General features: G+C 38.1%; 1 protein-coding gene across 6 annotated transcripts in view; it reads right to left on the minus strand.

Annotated features, from left to right (window-relative positions):
* The window catches only part of GULP1 (GULP PTB domain containing engulfment adaptor 1), a 316,944-nt gene that overhangs the window by 56,601 nt on the left and 241,070 nt on the right, over positions 1–19,273 (minus strand). For all 6 annotated transcript variants that reach the window (XM_051848376.3, XM_051848368.3, XM_089329025.1 and 3 more), the window contains one exon: positions 55–126. In XM_051848376.3, coding sequence (XP_051704336.1) covers positions 55–126 — 72 coding nt within the window. The remainder of the gene's footprint in view (positions 1–54; positions 127–19,273) is intronic.

Raw genomic sequence — 19,273 nt, forward strand, 5'->3', positions numbered from 1 at the left:
TAATAACATGGCAAGATCAACACACTAGACATTTACTTGAAGGGCTTTCCCTACCTTTAGTTTCCTTACAGCATCTCTCACAACTTCTGTTCCTTTAGGCTGTTCCACTTCTGTACTGCCAAGAAACTGAAAGTGGATATTTGTGAGATGCAGTCTTTATTACATCATACATAATTCATTCTCATTAACCTATCATATTGTATATTCAAATGGTTCAGTATTAGTGTCAACACAAATCCTATTTAAATAGAAGCAGTACTTTATCTTATGCTATGTGCAAATATATCACTTAGTCACTATGATTCTTATTCAATGACTATTTTTTCAGAAAATGGAATTTTCCCAAATATTTTACTTTTTTTTTGACATGCAGAGTGGACAGTGAGAGAGAGAGACAGAGAGAAAGGTCTTCCTTTTGCCATTGGTTCACCCTCCAATGGCCACTGCGGCCAGCGCGCTGCGGCCAGCGCAGCGCACTGATCCAAAGCCAGGAGCCAGGTGCTTCTCCTGGTCTCCCATGCCAGTGCAGGGCCCAAGGACTTGGGCCATTCTTACTGGAGAGAAATCTAAAATTATTTCATTAGATCATAAGAAATAAAGCTGACTTCAACAACTGAAGTTCAGTAAACATTTTTTTTTAAATTTTTATTTATTTTATTTATTTATTTTTTGACAGGCAGAGTGGACAGTGTGAGAGAGAGACAGAGAGAAAGGTCTTCCTTTGCCGTTGGTTCACCCTCCAATGGCCGGCGTGGCCGGCGCGCTGTGGCCGGCGTACTGCGGCCGGCGCACTGCGCTGATCTGATGGCAGGAGCCAGGTACTTCTCCTGGTCTCCCTTGCGGGTGCAGGGCCCAAGCACTTGGGCCATCCTTCACTGCACTCCCTGGCCACAGCAGAGAGCTGGCCTGGAAGAGGGGCAACCGGGACAGAATCCGGCGCCCCGACCGGGACTAGAACCCGGTGTGCCGGCACCGCAAGGCGGAGGATTAGCCTAGTGAGCCGTGGCGCCGGCCTAGTTCAGTAAACATTTTAATAATTAATAATCTATAAATGCAAACCATAGATACGTTATTACTATTTTAAACCTCAATAGTATAATTCAGCTTATAATTTCAATTCAACTCTTTTGTGATTTAATTCTGAAACTCAAATAGCATGTAGAACTAAAACCCAAAGCTTCCAGTATAAACCATTCAGTAAAGTTATATTAGAATTATAAAACACATACGATCCACAATCTTACCAAGTTTTAAAATAATCCTGAAAGTAGTCACAAAGAGTTTTCAATTAAAACCGGACTGATACAAAAAAAGGAAGTTTCATAATACTTACCACAATGTAATAAACTCTCTACCCTGGAGCGATGTTATAAACCCCCCCCTTATAATCTAATATCATAAAATGTTCAAATCAAGTAAAATCAAAATACTGATACTTTGTTCTATAAAATATTTTTATACAAAGAGCAAACAGCTACTAAGTTAATGAAGTAAATATAATTTCCAATGATTATTTCACTCATATCGTAACTCCCAAATTTAACACTAAAGAGAGTCATGAATTCACCACTTATCCTACGTATAGACTGGATATATGTATGGATGTTTTTGTGTACACTTCACATCAGATGATTATAAGAATCTGTTTCATGTGCTAAATTACAGAATGGAAGGGAATAAAATAATAAAGTCAAGGTAACTTTCATTCCTTTTTTTAATTCTTGAAAACAATACTGACTAAATAAATTAGAGCCTTTTTTTTTTTGAAATGGCACATGAAATAACCCAGGGAATAGGTTAAAACATAAAAGTGCAGGTTCCGTGATTAAATAAATCAGAATTTATAGAGGTAGGACCAAGGCATTATATTTCTAAAAGCATAGATGACTTATTGTATTACCAAGTTGACAGTCATGAAGTTAGAGGAAGGTTCGTGTAAAAAGTGAGTTGAAAATACTGAAGGTAACTGCTATTGCCCTTCTGATGAGCTCAGGGGACACAGAGTAAAGCTTATTTACACTGAAGCAAAGAGAAGATGAAACTCTCAGCTTCTATAAAATATGCTCAAATTACAGCCAACAGCTGCTACAGGAACCTAGAGAAGATACCATCAGACACTCAGTTTGTACCCACTGATACTCAAGTTGCCCGCTGACCAGGTATACATAAAAGACAAAGTGATTGGCTTGTTTCACTAAGTATAATGGTTTCTGGTTGCATCCATTTTATTGCAAAAGACAGGATTTCTTTTTTTTTTTTTTAGCCATGAGTAGTATTCCATAATGTATATATGTCATAATTTCTTTATCCAGTCATTAGCTGATAGAAATCTGGGTTGATTCCATATCTTAGCTATTGTGAATTGAGTGGCAATAAACATGGAGGTATAGATTGCTCTTTCATATGCTAATATCATTTCAGGAGGTTTTTTAATACTATTTGTTGAAACTCTTTACTTAGCGCAGGGTTAATCATGAGTATAAAGTTAACCGAAAATAGATCTTTGTAAAAAATAAGAATGGGAATAGGAGAGGGAGGAGGGAAAAGGGTGGGGGAGTGGGCAGGAGGGAGGGTAGGGTGGAAAGTATCACTATGTTCCTGAATCTGCACATACGAAATACATGAAATTTTTATACCTTAAATAGAATTTTTTAAAAAGAGAGAAAAAAGACAAAGCAAGTGAGAAATTCTCAACTTACAAGAAATTTCAAATCTGTTAACAACATGTGGGAGACAGCCAATTCTATTCTGGCACCAGTGGGCCTGTCACATTTTCCCTGTTTTAGATCAGTGTTTTCAACCTTAGCTGCAGATAGAATCACATGGGAAGATTTAAACTTATTACCAGTGTCTATGAGTCTGATTTAATTGGTCTGGGGCAGAGCCAGGACATATGTATTATTTTAAAGCTCCAAAGGTGATTTTAATTTGCCACAGGTTTGAACAGTCCTGTTTTAGATAATTTGTAAAAGAGAAAAAGTTCAAGTAACAAAAGGAGATTTATCACAAATACGAGCTATTTAATTTGGAATAAATCCATGGGGTAAACTATATTCAAGTTCTCTGAATTTAGCATGTTGCTGGGAGATTCTCCATTAGTGGGTGGTCCTGTGCAAGTATGAGCAGGGAGGCACAGGCAGATTCTGTTAAGTGAACCAGACTAAGAAGAATCTGATGTGTTAATAACAACGCAAGAGTTATTGGCAATATTTTTGGAAGAATGTCATGAGTCATAAGAATTATATGCAAATAAGCCCATATGGAGATATTATAGAAGAACTCCAAGTGTATTCTAAATGAATCAAGCTCCAGCAGTACTCCAGGAACCTTTCAATATGTTTCTTTCACATCAGCTTTAATTAAACCATCTGAGTAATGACACACTGGGAGATGCCTTGAATTCTGATATGAATTAAAACTAAAAGACATTTTCATATGGAGCTTTCCATTTAATCCAATTTTTTTCTATTTGTAACATAAAGAAACTGTAGGCAAATAATTTTAAAAAGTGAAAACATAGCCTATTCCATATATTCATGCCATACATCTACATAAAATATTTATAAAACTCTAGAGTGGCTGCTTAGGGCAGTGGCATGACTCCACTTGTGACACCTGCTTCCCATATTAGAGTGTCTGAGCTCGATTTTAATTGGTTCTGCTGCTAATCCTAGCCTTGTACTAATGCACACACTGGGAGGCAGCAAGCAAGTGATGGCTCAAGTGCTTGGGTCTCTGCCATCCACATGAGACACTCAGATTAAACCTTCGGCCTGGCCCAGCGCCCAGTTACTGTAGATTTGGGGAGTGAAGCAGTGGGCAGGAGAGCTCTGTCTCTGCCTCTCTGCCTCTCTCCCCTCTCTTTCTGCTTTTCAAATTAAAACTTGTAAATGTTTATAAAACTCTTAACTAAGATACAGTTTGCTATAGTGAATCCTAACTCTAGAATCTGAAGAAGTTAGAAGTCACTTGCCAATTCTTTCATGATAATTTAGGGAAGATACAAGTGTTTTGTGGCTACATTTGGAGTCCTTGCTCAGCTTTCTTGGGGATCATTTTTTCTCAGCTCAGGAACTCATCCTCCAGATTGCACAGGCTTTGCTGGGAACAATAAAGCCACCTTGCCAGCACTGAGAGCTAGCAGCACCTGGGAGCTTTTGCTCTCTACTCACCCACGTCACCACATTCCGCAGGCAGTGACTAATACGAGGAAGTGTAACAGCTCAGCTCTTTAGCCTGGAGGTGGGGGAAACTCTAAGTTGTAATGTTATGAGGTAGCTCTTCCCTTGTCTTCAGGCTGAGACTGGGACTTGCCTGATGTGTTCCTCTCTTGTCTTGAGTTCCTCTCTTGTCTGCTTTGCTTTTCCTGCTCCTGTACTGATTTCACCAGGAAGCACTACCTGAATCATTGCGTGCACTGAAACTCTCGCCTTGAGGTCTAATTCTGGGAGAAGCTGGCCTTCAGCACTGGTTAAATGCTCAAATGCTGACATTTCCAAACACACAATCTTTTATTCAAATCTACAACTAATTGAAATACTCTCATAAATACTACCAAAAGGCATATGCAACGTGTATCAAGAGGACTTGAAAAAGTTCATGAAAATGCACATTATCCTTTGTTTTTATTTTCCTGCTCAGATAGATTAGAAATAAGACTTTGCTTTCCATATGTTTTTGTACTCTAATGGCTGAAGGCGAAAGAAAATATGGAACTGATTCTTGCCATGGTTAGAGGATGAATCCAGCCTCTCCCAAGACTTGATCACTGGAGGAAAAAATGTAAAACAGAGCTCTGAAATGCAAAAGTCTAGGTACAACCTGCAAGACTGCAAAATTCTGGGCCCAGCAGAGGTACATGGGAGACTTACCTGAAGTAAAGATACTAAGCACATTGGAAGACTCCTGGGCCCCTTGCCCAGCCTGGCTCCCAGTGTTTTAAGTGTCTGCTACCAGTGAACAACAACAGGGCAACAGGCAACAGGGCTCAGAGAAAACAATAGAACCTATGCTGACAGGTGGGGTTTCCACATGAAACATGGGTCAGGACCAGGCCCCAGCTGACAAGCCCTGCCCAAGGACACAGAACGGCTCACTGGCTTTTCAATGTGTCAGTCTTTAACATTGGAACTCAGCAAGGATGTGCATATTATTTGAGAAAAGCCTCTCACTTGAAAGACCCATAAGCAGAAACAAGAAAGAATGGGAAAGAAGCAGAAAGAAAGCATCCATCATAAAAACTGCGTAGAAGAAAAAGTAGCATTTAGAGAACAAAAGAGAGCACATAGAAATTAAACACATGAATGGAAGATCCAAAAAGTAATGAGAATATTAGCAGACACAGTTGAAGGAATTCATCAGTAAGTAATTACTGAATGCTTATTATTTTTGAACTTCTATTTTAAGAACTGGTAATATGGCTGGGAACAAAACACAGGAAATTGCCTGCCCACATGGAACTTACACCCTAGTGAAGAGCCAAACAATAAATGACAAAGTGAAAACAAGTCGATGATAAAGGTCCTTTAGAAGCACTTTGGAGAGACAAAGGGTGGAAGAGCAGAGCATCTGAATATGCCTGTGTGTCTTCACAGCATTTCAGATACAACGGTCATGGGTCTGGCCTTGCGGTTCAATGGATTAAGCTGCGGCCTGCAATGTCCATATCTCATACTGGATAGGCAGCTTGAGTTCAGGCCTCTCCAGTTTCAGTCCAGCTTCCTACTGTCATGTCTGGGAAGGTAGCAGATGATGGCTAGAACAGTTGAGACTGTGGTACCCAAGCAGCAGACCAGGATGGTGTTCACAGCTCCTGGCTTTGACCTCACCCAGACCTGGATGTTCCCAGGAGGAAGGCAGGCTAGGAAAAGAAATAGAAAGTGGAGGAGTAATATTTTTATTATTTTTATTTATTTGAGAGGTAGAGTTACAGACATAGAGAGGAGAGACAGAGAGAAAGGTATTCCATCCGCTGATTCACTTTAATCTGCTGATTCATTCTGCAATGGTGGGAGCTGAGCCAATATAAAGCCAGGAGCCAAGAGCCAGGGGCTTCTTCCTGGTCTCCCACAGAGGTGCAGGGGCCCAAGTACTTGGGCCATCTTCCACCGCTTTCCCAGGCCATATGCAGATAGCTGAATTGGAAGAGGAGCAGCTAGGATGTGAACTGGTGTCCATATGGGATGTGGGTGCCAAAGACAGATGCTTAGCCTACTATGCAGTGCTGGCACCAAAAGTCACATTAAAAAAAAAAAAAGATACAAAACAGAAGAATGAGAAATTTGATTTAGGGCAGTGTCTTACTAAACATGGATTCTAGACTTGAAGCATTAGTATTACCTATAAAATTGTTATGAATACAAATTCCACTAAAAGAGAAACCCTGGGGGTGAGGTCTAGCAGTTGGTTTTAACATCTCCAAGTGATTCTGATGATGCTGAAATATGAGAATCACTGTTCTAGGAGATCCAACATCAAACCAAAAGGATCAGAGAAATAAACAGGAAACATTGGAAGAAGAAGACTGTCACTTTTCCAGAACTGGAAGTATGAGTTTTCATAATAAAGGACTCCATGTTACACCACTGCAATGTACGCAAACACATATGCCAGCACATACAGGCTTCCAGTCACTTTACTGCAGATACAGAAAAGTTGATAAAAGATCCCAGAAATAAAAAACTCTAAACCTCAAAGGTCATAAACTATGAATGACACCAGACTAAGTCTTTACACCAACAACCACAAAAGAAAATTGACTTCTGGGGCCAGTGCTGTGGTACAGTAGGTTAATCTTTCGCCTGCAGTACCAGTATCCCATATGAGCACTGTTTCTAGTCCCAGCTACTCCTCTTCCAATCCCGCTTTCTTGCTATGCCCTGAAAAAGCAGTAGAAGATGGCCCAAGTCCTTGTGCTTCTGCACCCACGTGGGAGACTGGGAAGATGCACCTGGCTTCTAGCTTTGGATTGGCGCAGCTCCAGCAGTTGTGGCCATTTGGGGAGTGAACCAACGTGCAGTAGATCGTTCTCTCTGTCTTTCCCTCTCATTGTTTGTAACTCTACCTCTCAAATAAATAAATAAAAATTTAAAACAACAACAAAAAAAAAGAAAGTTGACTTCAAATTCTGAGGATAAAGAAACGATTCTGAGCCTCGTTTCCAGTGTATGAAGAAAGAAAAATTCATAGGGAGATGTACATGGGCCTGAATGATAGTCCATCCATACCCAGTTGTAGGAACAGAAGGGAGTAAAGTGTAGGGAGAAATGCAACCCAGGAAACAGAAGAGACAGCAAAGGTGTGTCTGTGGCCACCATAAAAATCCAGATCAAAGTGCTGGAGCACGACAGGTTATTCAGAAACACAGCAAAATGACAAGACAATCACAAGGTAAAAAGGGGTTACTTCAGTGAGTGAGAGTGGTGAGAAGAGGTTTCATAATTCTACTATCAGCCTTGGGGGGATACTTGATGTTAACTTAAAATGGACAATTACTTTCATAAAAATAAAAATTAGGAACCCAGTTAACAGCATGTTCATTGCATACATGTTCATCTGGTCTTTAAAGAACCAGATTATTGGGTGGAGGTGTTTGGTGCAGTGGTTGCAATGCTGCTCGGGACCCCATATCACAGATCCAGCTTCCTGCCAGTGCACACTCTGGGAAACAGCAGATGATGGTTTAAGTAAAAACAGGTCCCTGCTACCCATGTGGGAGACTGGGATTCAGGCCCTGTCTGCTAGCTTCAGACTGGTGCAGCGCTAGAAGCATTTGAGGAGTGAACCAGTAGATGGAAGATCTCTCTCTGTCTCTCCATCTCTGTCTCAGCCTTTCAAATGAAATGAAAATAAAAAATAAAAATTTAAAAGAAAAAGAATAAATGAAGTAAATAACAGAAAATTCATCATTAAAAAATACTTAGATACGTATTGTCAATCAAGAATTCCCTAAGTCCTGGCATACAGCAAAGGTGCAATGTTTGGAGCTCACATCTGAGAGTGAGAAAGACAGGAGGAGAGAGAGAGAGAGAGGGAGAGAGAGAATCTATGTTTACATTTATAAGGGGTCTTCAAAAAGTTAATGGATACATGTATTGTAACAAGACTAAACATGGCTTTCAAACATTTTTATACCACATAAACTTGTCTTTTAATTTCATTTGTCTGTGAATTTTATTTTGTACTCTTATATGTCTGAATCACAGACAGGAGTATTATAAACTAGATGGCTTAAATTAAAATCTCTCTCTCTCTCTCACACACACACACACACACACACAGAGATTAGATCAGAGAGTAATATTTAAGATACTGTCATAAGCAAAGGCTTTTCCAAAAAGGTGACATTTTAATAGAGATCTGAATGAGATATTTAAATGAATCATGCACTCAGACATCTGAAGTTAAAACACTTTTGAGGTGTTCATGGTTGATGCAGATTCAACAACTGGATACGAAGTTGGGGTTGTGGAGAAACATTCTGGGTAGAACATGTGAATTAGGGCAACCTTGGCACTGCAGTCTCAACAGAAGGCTGAGAGACTGAAGACTGTCTGGTTCCTGGATACCCAGGTAGCTACCACATTTCAGAGAAAAACAGAAGAGAACACTGCTGCAAAGGGGATTCCGATGATTGTTTGGGGAGAGTGCAATGGGAATTAGGCAGTGAGGTTATTAACATTACTTACTATGATTGCCAGATCTAGCAAATAAAATTCCAGACCACTGCTATTGTTGAGACTAAAAAGTAGTACAGCTACTCTGAGAGTACTGTTTGTCATTTTTTTTTAAACTAAACATGGATCCAACAAATGTGATCCAGCAAATATACTCTTGGTTATTTATCTCAGGGAAATAAAAAGTCATGTTCACTCAGTCCTCTAAGAACTGAGGATCAGAGTATTTCCAAAAATCAGAAACACTCCAAATGTCACCAATGAATGAAGTGTGGCACATCTATACCATGGGAAGCTACTTAGCAATAAATGTAAATGAATTGTGGATGCACACAACTCTTAAAAGCTAATCTCAAAATGTTTCTATTAGTATTTGCCTAAAAAAATCACAGAAATACCTTTAAAAATGTTTTGGAAAGTGAGACATTGGTATATTCAAAGCTGAGTTGAAATAATTGGTTTAAAGTTGAAACAACTTTAATCATTTAAAAATACTTATTTTCATTTATTTGAAAGGCAAAGACAGAAACTGAGAGAGACAGAGACAAGGCAGACAGACAAATATCCTCCATCTGTTGGTTCAAACTCCAAATGCACACAATAGCTGGTGCAGGGCCAGACCAGAGCCAGGATCCTGGAACTCAGCCCAGATCTCCCACACAAGAGACAGGGACCTAAGTAGAGAGCAGGGACATCACTTGCTGGTCTCAGTGTGCACCCTAGCATGCAGATGGAACTGGAAGTGGAGCCAAGACTCAAAACCAGGCACTCTGAAATCGGATGTGCGCGTCCACGTAGTATCTTGACTGCTGTGCCAAATGCCTGACCCATAATTTTATGTCTTAGTTTGTCTATGTGGAAAAAAAAAAAAGCTTACATGATGAAAAGACAAATGAATGTATCAGACTATTTGCTTTATGCATTTAGATACCACTTCCTATTTTCCACTTTGGCAAAGGGCACAAAACAAAGCAGTTATGTGTTCTGTGGCAATTGATATTTGTTGGAGCTATCATTTCTTGCTTTTTAACAAGTAAGAAAATTTACTTTATTGTTTTTTTTCTGCAGTCTCAAGTACAAAATTTATTTTGGTAAATTTTTTTAAGATAGGTTCTTAGAGCTTACATAACTATGTGTGTTCTGCACGATTGTGTGCTCATGGCTTTAAGCAGCAGTATTTTGTATATATGTGAATAAACATTTTTTACCATAATAGTAATGTATGTTAACTAATGGAAATTTAGAAACTACAGAAAAATATATTGATTATAGAAACATCAGCTTTTACCTCATAGCCAACCCAACTTTTAAGTATTAACGAATATTGTAAGATTGTATTATCTTCAAACTCATGATAAAATAAAAGTAATCAACCAATGACAGTCTTAGAAAAACATGAAACAAAACCTCTTCAGTTGCTAACATGATGTATTTACTAGGCATTGCTGTGCATATGTAGCCACAGTACATGTGCGTGCCTATGTAGGTACTGCCTAAAACATTGAATATGACCCCTGGGCATGATGGACAAATAAGAAAAATATAAGACACAGAAGAGGCATTTAGAATGTTAGATTATGAAAAGGAAGATAATAGCAATTACTGATCTAAAATGTTCTGTGTTATTCTTAGTCTTTATCAAATGGTGTGATATGTTACATAGTTTCCTCGGACTTTAAATATCATAAAATATCTTTTAAAGATATTTTATAAAGACTTTGATAAATCCAGAGCATCTTCCTGATTTTATGGACCTAACTTCATATTTCATGCAAATATTGCAACTCCTGCATCTCTCTGATCAAGACATTTAAGTACTTGTGTTTTAGGATCATGTACTCAAAACAAGCATTTTTGCAAGATGCAGTAACTTAAAAGTATAAAAATGTCATCAAACTTGTTATTATATGAAAATATTCCCTTACACACTTTTTAAATTAAAATCCTATTAATATATGTGATATTTAGTTAATACTTTCCAAAATTCCCACAGTTATTTTCCAATTAATTAAAAAGATAAAAAAGTCTCTTTTGAGCTCATATCCATACTGTCTGGGCTCATTCCTTTCATTCTCTCATTGTATTCCATTATGCCTCCCACAATCATTTCACAGAAACAAGTGAAAGTTTGAGTATTCCACCCACATTTTCATGTGTTACTGGAAATGGTCTCTTCGCTCCACTTTGAATGCTTTGTTTTACGACTGACTGCTTTTGCCAGTAGAGAGCAGTGTTGGACATGATATGGATCTTTTTCTAATATCTACTTGCTTCTTCAAATGTTTTACAATCATTCTATGAAATACGTAGGTTTTTTAAAAAGCAGAAAAATTACCAATATAAAATATGCAACTAAAGAGCTCTAAAGAATAACTGCTAGAAAGTTTGTTAGTGTTTAACATATGAATGTGCTAATTTATCACAGAAACAAAAAGTGCATTTTGTTTTTATAAAATTCGAAATGTCGAAATGTCGGGGCCAGAGCTGTGGTGCAGCGGGTGAATGCCCTGGCCTGAAGCGCAGGCATCCCATATGGGCACCGGTTCTAGTCCCGGCTGCTCCTCTTCCGATCCAGCTCTCTGCTATGGCCTCTCTCTCTCTCTCTCTGCCTCTCCTGTCTCTGTGTAACTCTGACTTTCAAATAAATAAACAAATAAATCTTTAAAAAAAAGACTTTAAAAATAGTAAAATTCAAAATGTCATTTGATGTGTATAATGTTCTCTATATAATTATTTTAAAACACAAGAGTAAAATAATTCATACATTTTACAATATAGAAATTTTATCTAACATTAAGATTTGTAAATAATTATTTTGTGGAATAATAACCAAGGGATATTCTAATTATAGAAAAAATATATAAGTGAGTCAGTGTGACTCTCTCTCTATATTTTTAAAAATCATATAATATTTAAACCTTTTATCTACTAAACTGCACCTAGTAGATAAGCCATAATGGAATAAGCCAATTTAATTTTGCAGTCTTTATTCAGCTGACTTGCCATGTTGCAGTGCCAAGTAACAGAGGAAAAACCATCTTTTAAAAGCACATCAAAAGAGTCAATTGATAAAATGTGATCAAAATCAATCAGATTTAAAGCTATTACTCAATTGGTAAAGCCACAACTCTTAAAGAAAAAAACATAGATCCGTCAAAAATAAAGGTTATGGTTTAAACTTTAAACACTCCCAAGATTACCCTTTACGGGAGGACTAGGAAGTTCTAAGAATTTGAAAAGTACTGAGCTCAATATTTAAGGCATTTACTATATTTTATATTTGATTTGATGTCTCATTTTGTTATAATATTAAATTAAATATGTTCTTATTTTACATGGGTGCAAGGTATATCATTTTAATATTCTCCTACTTTGAAAATAAGATTTCTATGTTTAAGCTCAAACTTACTTGCTAAAATCTGACTGCACAAGAAACTCCCAGACCAAGTTTGCATCGCAGCATCACAGTGAGAAACAGCGAGTTTTTATCCTGTCTCTGGAGGCCTCTCCACAGTCACACATCTTTTATAACCGAAGCCTGAGTCAGGTGGACAAAAGGACAAGACATTCCCATGTATTGCTAGGAAGGGAAGCTTTATAAAAATAAACAAGCACCAGCCTGTATGGAAAACCAAACTTTGGGTTCAGACAGGCTATCCAATCCATGTTCTCATTAGGGATGCATGGAACTGTGGAAACACCTGTGCTCTGGAGACATTCTCATCCAACCCCCATTACTTTATAGATGTGAAACTGAGTATCAATGAGGTGAAGTGACTTCTCAAGGTCACATAGCTTGTTAACAGAGAGCCAGATCTAGAATTCCAGTTTTACTAATTCTCAGACACAGATTCTTTATTTTGCTACCTTAAATAAAACAGAATAGAATTAAAAATAATAAACTACACTGGGTATAAGACTACTCATCTATTGTCTTGCCCACTAACTGATATTTACATTATGTATTCTGTTATGAGCTATGCTTCTTACACAAGGAAACCAAGAGTATTTGATTGGCTCCACAGCCTGATACCTGGAGCTTACAAACACCAATTCCACCACTTATTTACTGAAAATAAATTTATTTACCCTTTCATAAACTAGGACAAGCTCCATGTTGTGTGAGAAATAAACAAGGAAATATAACAGGTGACTGGTACAGAATGAATAGCCAATGAATTTATGTTAAGAAACTAAAAAGAAATAATGAAACAACAGTCACAATGAAAAATAACCCAATGAACTAAGAAATATGCAAGAAAAACAAATCTTGAGTCACTAGGATTTAGATTTTGGCTCTTGAGCCAGCAAGAATTCTTACCAACATATAAACAATTGCATTATTCCTCAAAAGTGTATTGGCTACTATCAAATATTTATCTTTTTCAATTCCCATTGTAATTTAATATATTTACAATTCTGATTGCAGTTCAATCAAAATTACATGTTATATGAGCCAAGTGAGAAATTAAAGATATTTGTATATATGATGTATCTATTTGTGGATGTCTTCCAATAACTGTATGTTCTGTTTTTCAGAGATGCTGAATACTTTCTTAATTGCTTTATAGTCTGGCAAACAAGATTACTTTTAAAAAGTAATGAAATTTATTTTTAAAAGCTGTTGCTACTGTAGGAAATATTTGTCCTGTATCCACTCAACTTGTAGTTTATTTATTTTTAAGTATGCTGGCATGTAATTATCCATACAGGGAAAAATGTTCCCTTTTCTTTTCCAATAATATCACCAACTATCTAATTTTCCTTGATTACAGTATTAGTTACAAACAATGTTGAGTAACAATGATATAAAGTATCTGCATCTCATTCTTAAACTAGAATTTAAACTTTGGATAACATATTGCTTATTGTTCTACTTCATGTTAAAACTTCTATAAGGTAGTCTTCACAAATCTGCTGTGTTGCTAAACTCCAAATATACTTATTTGGAGAAATTTGAGATATTTTAAATACCCTTTCTTCTCCTGTGGCAAACTGGTCCTTTTTAGGAAGTGAACATTCTTTGACAGCATTTACCAGTTTTCCTATTTCAGAGACAGCATTATTAGCACCTCCTTTCTAAGACACTGCAATATGGTCATAATTATCATTATCCTCATCAGCAGTATTTCTGCAGTCTAATCCCTTCTGAAAATATTTATTGCACATCATCAATGTGCTAAGTACTGCTCTAGATACTGGGATACAGCAGTGAACAAATAGACCAAAATCTCTGACCTACTAAAGCTTCTGTCATCATCAATGATCAGAGAAAGTGTCCTTTCTCACAGGTTCTTCCACTCCACTTGACAGCCTCATTTTTCCAGGTAGATTGCGACAAGAAAGCTCCCAAATATACAATAATTTCCGCAGGGGAGTGACCTGTCCTTAAGTGATCATTATTTTGAACTGTAAGTCATTTTTGGGAAGGCTGCATCCTAAGCTACAAGAACTTCTCTTTTACGCTTGAATATCACAGAAAATGACTGATCATATTAAAGAATATAACTACTCAAACTGCTGTCTTCCTTTCTTTAGAAAGGGAAGAAAATCTGCTTTGAGGATCTTGATAGGCTGTAAAGACTTCATTTTGAGTGAAAAATGAGCGTGGGCTAAAGATACTCTTGAAAAGCCGTTTTATTGATTTCTCTGGCCAGGCTTTCTGTCAATGATTAATACGGACTTATTCATTTTGCAAAGCATTTCTGTATGCAGAACTCTCGTTAAGTGTGCTATGATGCTGGAAGCCAGAAATAAATGTTCCCTGCTTTTACCTCCCAAGTTGTGAGATGCACACTCATGCATGGAGAAGCCAAGGAAACAAAATCCCTCAAAACTGGAAACGACTGAGATAAACTTAATATTATTGACTTTTATCCTTTTCCTCCCATGCCAAAGGCACTGGTGAGGGCAGACTCTGCACAACACAGACTTTCTTTTATTTTACAGCTTATTGAATACTAACTGTGTGCCAGGCACTCATCTGGGTGTTTAAACAGAGTGATGAGCAGAAGTGGCAATAATCCCTGTGGGTGCGGTTTTGTGGAACTGTACGGTAGTGTTTAGGGTGACAGTTGCATGGACTTCAGGTTTTAGTTGTGGCTCTGCCACTTGCTGGGTCTATGAATCTTAACATCTCTGAGAAATAGCTTATTATTTTGTAAACTAAGTAAATATTCTGTATTTTTAGATGTGGTGTGAGCACAAATTACATGGGCACAGTGCCTTCTACACATAATAAGCATTCAATAAGTAAATATTTGCTTCCAAAATGAAACGTTTCCAAACAATGGGCCCATGTGATTATTTGGTTCTAGATCCTACAATAATGCTGGAACAACAGTGTTTGTGGCTTTTATTCTTTTAAACAAGAGCTAGGTTTTTTTTTTTTTTCCTTATTTTATGGAGTGAACACAATTCTATTAACAGGGCTTAAAGGATCTGCTGGGAAGTTGTACTCTGGGTTATTATAGTGACAGGAAAACAGAAGTGCTAAGCTACCAAATTTGGTGAGGGTGCTGGCAGTTCCCACAATGGAGTAGAAGAAAGGAGTGGATCTATTTTTTTCTGCATGATTAATTGTGTCCATTTCACTTTAATGAATCAGCTGTACAATATCATGCAGATGTATGGATAATATGCTGTCTTATGTAGGCAGGAATAGCCCAATTCTCTCATTCCTGTGTTTGTACTATTACAATTCATGCTCTTCTTATAATTAGGCCCATCCTATATGCTTCTAGATTCAATTTGGCATTTTTTAAAATTTTTTAATTCTATGCTTTTTTAAATAAAAATATTTACTTGTTTATTTGAAAGGCAAGAGTGGTGGGGATAGGAGAGAGGCAGAGACAGAGACAAAGAGAGAAAATTCCATCTGCTGGTTCACTACCCAAATGGCTCCAACAGCCACGTCTGTGCCAGACTGAAGCCAGGAACCAGGAACTGCTTCTAGGTCTCCATGGTTGGTGTTAAGGAAGTAAGTTCTTGGGCCATCTTCTGCTTCAGTCTCAAGCACTATAGTAGGAAGCTGGATTGGAAGAGGAACACCTAGGACTCTTAATAGTAGAATTCTGGCATCACAAGAGACAGGCAATTGCCCTACAACAAAAGTCCCATGCATTTGCTTTTTAAAGACAATTTTTACTTTTTTTTTTTTTAAGACTTAAAGGCTATTTTCAGTCATCAGCACTACTTACTCTTTACTGTAATGCTTGATTGGATTTGTTTCAACCCTAGTATATGCTGATTTTATTTGATTTTTCATGACCTTTAAAAAAAAAATCAATGGTAGTATATTCCTGTGCAGCTTTGAAAGTATTTTTAGCTACCCTGTGAAAGTTCCTTTTTTTTTTTTTTTTTTTTTGACAGGCAGAGTGGACAGTGAGAGAGAGAGACAGAGAGAAAGGTCTTCCTTTTGCCGTTGGTTCACCCTCCAATGGCTGCCGCAGCCGGGCACTGCGCTGATCCGAAGGCAGGAGCCAGGTGCTTCTCCTGGTCTCCCATGGAGTGCAGAGCCCAAGCACTTGGGCCATCCTCCACTGCACTCCCTGGCCACAGCAGAGAGCTGGCCTGGAAGAGGGGCAACCAGGACAGAATCCGGCGCCCCGACCGGGACTAGAACCCGGTGTGCCGGCGCCGCTAGGTGGAGGATTAGCCTGTTGAGTCACGGCGACGGCCTACCCTGTGAAAGTTCTAATCCTGGTATTAATATAGACCCCTTTTTTCCATTGGAATACTTCTAAGAACTTAATAATTGATTAGTGATAATAATTCCAAATTATATAAAAATGCTTGCTTACATACTAAGTATATTGCAGTTTATTACTTTTTCAAAAGAAGTATACATTTCTATTCACTATATATAGTTGATTAATACATTAACTATTCAGTTTTGCTGTTTTCAGATGACGAAAGTGGTATTTGAGATGAATCTTAACTTGATGCCCTTCTAGTTACTAAGGGAGCTATGAACTACTCAATTATTGTACACCAATAATAATTAATTACCTGTGTACTTCTATTTATCAATTTGCCTGAAGTATAAGGTAAGCCATCTATTCTTAACTTAGTTTAAGGATTTGGTGGCATGTCTTTTTAGTCTTTGATTATTAAACAAGATAAAATACACATTCTCTCTCCATCTTGAGATTAATTTTATTTTTGTTTAAAAGTGATAAATCATATTTAAATGCACAAATAAATGAAGTATGGCCAAGGAAATGACAGCATCGGAATCATGACACTTACTTGCATCTTACTCAGGGTAATAAACTTCAAAATTAAGTATGTCCATAGAAACTAGGGATGCTGCATATAACAAGCAAAAAATAAATGGTATTCTCTGTTTGCTTCAAATAATTCCCTCTTTTAGTGAATATTCAGGTTGAAATATCTGTACAAACCCATGAACCATCATTCTAGAAAGCCCAAATAAACTCCATAATGAACTTTGTGGTTAACTTTTTTTTTTTTTTTAACCTGAATGTAGGTAGCATTTGGAGAAAAGCCTTTTTAAAAAATAACTGGTAGGGGCCAGCAGAGTGGTGTAGAGTGACGCTGCCCCCTGCAGTGCTGGGTTGGAGTCCAGATTGCTCTGCTTCTGATCTAGCTCTCTGCTATGACCTGGGAAAACAGCAGAAGACGGCCCAAGTGTTTGGGCCCCTGCACCCGCATGGGAGACCTGGAAGAAGCTCCTGGCTCCTGGCCTCAGATCAGCCCAGTTCCAAGCGTTGTGGTCATTTGGAGAGTGAACCAGAGGATGGAAGATCTCTCTCTCTCCTCGCCCCTCACTTCTGCCTTTGCATTTCTGTGGTTCTATCTTTCAAATAAATAAATAAATCTTTAAAAAAATGAAGGAAACAAAATCATGGATAATATCCCCTTGAAGCTGGAGGGGCCTCAGGAGAACCCATCTGCCAAGTTATGCTTGTGGAAATCCTGGCGGTAGTCTGCAGGAAGAAATGCAATGTGGATTCTGGCAAATGCCTAAGGCAAACACCTGGAGGGAGCAAATAGCTTTCTCCTTCCTCAACAGTCTCATTAGCCTCCCCACCTAAAGCAATTCTGTTGGCTGGTTGTAAAATCACTTCCTCTTCCTGGAGAAGTCCTTCAGGTTGGGTTTGTTTCTTCACTTTGAATGTTCAGGTTTTTAAAACATATTTTCATTATACTTGAAAGGCACAGAGTTTGTTAACAGAATAGTAAATTTACCAATTTATCATGCAAACTACTCGTAAAATACAAATCCTCATGTAAACCCTGAAGCTAAAGGCCTTTACTTTCCTTGATTGTTATTGTCCTCAAAGACTCACATTTGGTGCCTGTGCTGTGGCACTGTGCTATAGGGGTAAAGCCACAGTCTGTGATGCCAAGTATCTCAAGAGCACCAGTTCAAGTTCCGGCCACTCCACTTCCAATCCAGTTCCCTGCTAACGTGCTTGAGAAACCAGCAGAAGATCGCCCAGATGCTTAGTCCCCTGTACCCACGTGATAGACTAGGAAGAAGATCCTGGCTCCTGGCTTCTGCCTGGCCTAGATCCTGCTGTTGTAGCCATTTCAGGAGTTCACCAGCTAATGGAAAACCTCTCCCTCTCTCTCTCTTTCTCTCTCTCTGTAATTTTGACTTTCAAATAAGTAAATAAATGACTATTATTTTCATGGCAGTATCAAGATTCTGGCTCCTGGCTTCAGATTAGCTCAGCTTTGGCCTTTGGGGCCACTGGGGAGTAAGCCAGCTTATGGAAGGTCTTGCTGTCTCTGTCTCTCTTTTTCGCTGTAACACTGCCTTTCAAATAAATAAACAAATTTTTTAAAAAAGATACACTGTTTACAGGATGATAAGGTTAAAGTTTACACTGTATATAGAAATGGGACTAGGAGAAATCTATTGATCATGGAGATAAGATCTGAATCTTGGCTCTTTTATTGCTAAACTGTTTGGCTGAATATTCTTTAAATATCAAGTCTGTTACTCTTTTTGTTTGTTTGTTTTTGAAAGATTTATTTATTTTATTTGAAAAGCAGAGTCACAGAGAGAGGGAGAAACAGAGAGCAAGGTCTTCCATCAGCTGGTTCATTCCCCAAATTGCCGCAACAGCCGGAACTGAGCCAATCTTAAGCTAGGAGCCAGGAGCCAGGGGCTTCATCTAAGTCCCCTACATGGGTGCAGGGGCCCAAGGATTTGGGCCATCTTCTACTGCTTTCCTAGGCCATAGCAGAGAGCTGGACTGTAAGTGGAGCAGCCTGGACTCGAACCAGCACCTATATGGGATGCTGGCACCGGAGGCAGTGGCTGTACCTGCTATATCACAGTGGTGGCCCAAGCCTGTTACTCTTTATAAAAAGTAATTCTGATTTTTTAGGTGATTCTTCTGAGGATTGCTTATGATATTGAGACAATGCAAATTAGCACAGTGGTTAATATTTCAAAGATTTGTCTCACTTATTCAATGGGAGAACTAAAACGATTTTACAGATAAAAGCTGAATAGTATCTCCTCAAAATTAAAATTTCCCATGCAACATAATCCAGGCATTGTGTAGAAAACAACCATATTAAATTTATTTCCAATTTTTATCTACTGACTTGAAATTATA

Source organism: Oryctolagus cuniculus, chromosome 3 (assembly GCF_051225735.1).
Source record: "Oryctolagus cuniculus isolate XC-2025 breed Fujian yellow rabbit chromosome 3, ASM5122573v1, whole genome shotgun sequence".
NCBI lineage: Eukaryota > Metazoa > Chordata > Mammalia > Lagomorpha > Leporidae > Oryctolagus > Oryctolagus cuniculus.